Source organism: Tribolium madens, unplaced genomic scaffold (genome assembly GCF_015345945.1).
Source record: "Tribolium madens isolate multiple individuals breed KSU strain unplaced genomic scaffold, Tmad_KSU_1.1 Scaffold_3;HRSCAF=73;Tcas5.2_LG2, whole genome shotgun sequence".
In the NCBI taxonomy this organism is placed as follows: Eukaryota; Metazoa; Arthropoda; class Insecta; order Coleoptera; family Tenebrionidae; genus Tribolium; species Tribolium madens.
In genome coordinates, this window is record NW_025401006.1 from 11183942 (window position 1) to 11187322 (window position 3381).

A 3381-nucleotide genomic window follows, 5' to 3' on the forward strand; every position below is an offset into this window, starting at 1 on the left:
GACTTCGAGGCGTTCATCTGCACGAGTATATCCAAAACGATTTTCCCTCGAGTTGGCATAAATAAAAACAACAAATGGAAAGTCATAATCAACCAAGAGGAAGACGGGTTTATCCAAGGGATTAGGACCGAAATTTGTAGAAAGTGAAGGGTGTAGAAAGTTGTTTTTTATTTTGGTAACATTGTGTGTTGTAGGGAGGGATCTGCTTGCGATCTCATCGGAGATAGGGCTAATGGCTATATAACCAGTTGTAAGCAGAAATACATGTTGAGGAGGATGATGTCTTTATCTGAAAATGGGGATCCCGTCCCCGACACATTCCAGTTACCGTCAGCGTGCTGTTGCTCGTATAGAAAAGATCTAAGTTTTTTGTCCCGATTTGGTGCTGACGATATTTCCTTAAGATCGAAAGGGAAAGGGAAAGGAAAATAAAACATATGTGATGTGAAATGAATACGTGATTGAACTTTTTATTACAAAAACGGCAGGGGGATTTCTATTGTGTAAAATACAAGTCCAATGTTATATGTAACTAAAAATACATTATTTTATTCAGCACCGTTAATGTAATGTTAATGATAGTTGCTAATTTCTCTTTTCACCCCGGTAATACACTATTAACCTCTCCCCCACCTCTTATGAAAAATTTGTGCCTTGTCGCCTTCCTAATCATTTATTTACGACTCTATTCAACATTATTCTTCGTAGTTGGACGCATCAAACTTCATTTAGAATGTGGGTAAAGTGTGTTTACGTCTATGTTTATTTTATGACTATGAAAGTGGTACGTTATTTCTTTTTTCCTTTTTGTGGGTTGTCTTATAGTTTTTTTCTAGTTTTTTATTCACGGATTTCCATCAAGAAAAAGTAAGTTTTATTATTAAGAAATAAATGGACTTTTAGTTAATTGTTTTTGTTGCAGGGATCATCTTCCCAAATTCACTGGAAGAGCAAGAAACATTTGTTCCGAAATGTAGCGGCAATAGAACGTTTTGTGAAGACGTTGAGAATTACCCAGTAAATAAATTTTACGAAATTTTGAAAAACACAACATACGAAGAGGCATATTTTATTCCGCAAAGTGTCGCACAGGAAGAATCGATCAAAAATCGGAAGTACAAACCAACTGAGTTTTATATCTGCGATTCCCACATCCAAATTCAATATCCGAGAGTGGCTTACAACGTCAAAAATGAATGGAAATATGTTTATAATTTTGATAAGTACAAACAAGGAGTAAAAACAGAGGAATGTGTGTAAGTAGAGCAATTTAATAGTTTTTATTACATTTTGATTAGGGGTGAAACAGCTTGTAGATCATTTGGAGAAACGCCAGCAGTTAGGACGAAATGTGTTCAAAAGTATAGCGATATTTTACTCTTGGTTGCCGATGAAGACGGCAAACCTGTGTGGGATTTATTCTGGTTTCCTTCCGCCTGTCTTTGCGCATACGAACCAATTATTAATTTTAACCGAGTTTAGGAGAGTTTGCCGACAACTAATTTTCTTAAAATTTTCGACCAGTAAAAATTTATTTAAAAAAATAAATGGTTGAGTTTGAGATTTTTTTACTAAAACCTTTATCCTTAATCTTACAAATAAAAATTCGATGGCCCAAGCTGAAATTTGATACTGCTTAAGTTTCCGATTTTTTTGCTGAAACTTTTATTCTTATTAGATTCATAATAAAATAAAAGGCAAGTAAACAGTATAAGACTTGAAGGGAAATTTGATACCAAAGCGTTGATTCTTGTGAAGGAATTTTGTAATGAAATTGCCCTTCGGAGCCGGTCTCCTGCGGTTAGAGAAAATGGTGTTCATGGCACTGGACGGTAAGTGTTATTAACTTCTCTTAATCCTTTGCTATTAGTGTCAGATCTACCTGTTCAGGGGACAGTGTAGTTCTTGTAAGAGTGGTAGTTGGACGTTTTATGTGTAATATTTAAAAAAATGTGGGTTTTTGTGATGTTATGTGCTATCAAAGAGTTAGGTGTGTTTTATCTAAAGTTACATTTTTTAATTGTATAAGTTTTAAAATTTGTGTTTGATAAAAAATGAGCAAAATTGAATATTTTTATAGTTTTAGTTGATGCTAAGGGCTTGCTGACTTTTCCGGATTCGGCTGAAACTGAAAACGGTTTTTTGTATGCAACGGTGGGACCAAATTGCCGAAATCGTACCTTTTGTGAACATACAGACAATTACCCTGAAAAATTATTTCAGCAAGTTTTAAAAAATGAAAAGCAGTACTCCCAATTCTTTCGAAATTTGGAGAAACTCGAGCCTCTAATTACCCGAGATCAGAAAAATAATCAAAATTATGTTTGCTTATCACGTAAAAGTGTCGTGTACCCAAAGGTGGCTTACAATATGAAAAATGAGCTGAAATTTATTTATAACTTGGACAGATATAAACAAGGAGTGTCCGTAGACGTCTGTGTGTAAGTTTTTAAATGTGGTTGTTAATCAAATTGACTTGATTTTTTTCAGGAGGAATCAAAAGTGCAAGTTTTACGACAATGTTAAAAAATTTAAAACAATGTGTCGTCAAAAGTTTGTCGAAAAATTGCTCTTGACTGCAGATGCAGATGGAAAACCGTACGTCGATAGATACCGATTTCCCTCAGCTTGTGTCTGTTCCTACAAGAGTAAGAGTAGCAGCTATTCCCCTTTAAAATTTTACGGTTAAACAATCATTATGGTAATTTATGAAAAAAGTTAACAAAGTTGGGGTAAGTTTCTCAATTTAAATTTGTTTCACCAACTCATTTTTAGCACTTTGTCAATATTGCAGACTTTGTGGAGAAGTGAACTGAGACGATTTTATCCCTGTAATTATCACAGTATTAGATGGGAGAAAAGGAGAGAAATTAATCACAATTTAGTGGAAATCCAAGCTAATAATTCTTGAAAAGTAATTATGTGTGATTTAATGGATTCTAAAAGAATTGTGTGTAAGTACACTTAGCCCAATATGTGTTCTTATAACTAAATTTCAGCAACTTTCGAGGACTGAAATTTCATGCTAGTCAAGTTTCTATTTATTTTTGTATGTTTTACCAGTGTGTGTAAATTATTTCAACATTTTATAAAATATTATGTTAGAATTAATTAGTCATAAAATATGTAAACAGTTGTAACGTTATTGTGCAGACTTGTGTCGATGTAAATTTGTAAATAGATTTTAATTTTTAACTATAATTAATAAAGCTGTTAAGTCCGAATGAAATTATGTGGAAAAATAAATAACATTTGCTGTAAATAGTTCTTTAGCTATTAATAACTGAAACATGAATGATTTTCGATCAGTTTGCGGAACTTTGTGATCTGGTGCGCGTCCGTAATGTGTGTTAAGTTTAAGCTATTTTATTTGAATAAACT

General features: G+C 33.3%; 3 protein-coding genes across 3 annotated transcripts in view; all 3 read left to right on the top strand.

Annotated features, from left to right (window-relative positions):
• The window catches only part of LOC123007968 (RYamide receptor), a 62537-nt gene that overhangs the window by 17854 nt on the left and 41302 nt on the right, over positions 1-3381 (top strand). The gene's annotated exons all lie outside the window — the stretch shown is intronic.
• LOC123007977 (protein spaetzle-like) lies at positions 435-1965 on the top strand. The gene is made up of 4 exons (XM_044403529.1): positions 435-784; positions 837-867; positions 923-1256; positions 1299-1965. The coding sequence occupies exons 1-4, from the start codon at positions 734-736 to the stop codon at positions 1480-1482; spliced, it is 600 nt and encodes a 199-aa protein (XP_044259464.1). The 5' UTR covers positions 435-733; the 3' UTR covers positions 1483-1965.
• LOC123007718 (protein spaetzle-like) lies at positions 1811-3146 on the top strand. Its single transcript, XM_044403136.1, has 5 exons — positions 1811-1832; positions 2081-2441; positions 2491-2732; positions 2795-2950; positions 3000-3146. The coding sequence occupies exons 1-3, from the start codon at positions 1811-1813 to the stop codon at positions 2687-2689; spliced, it is 582 nt and encodes a 193-aa protein (XP_044259071.1). The 3' UTR covers positions 2690-2732; positions 2795-2950; positions 3000-3146.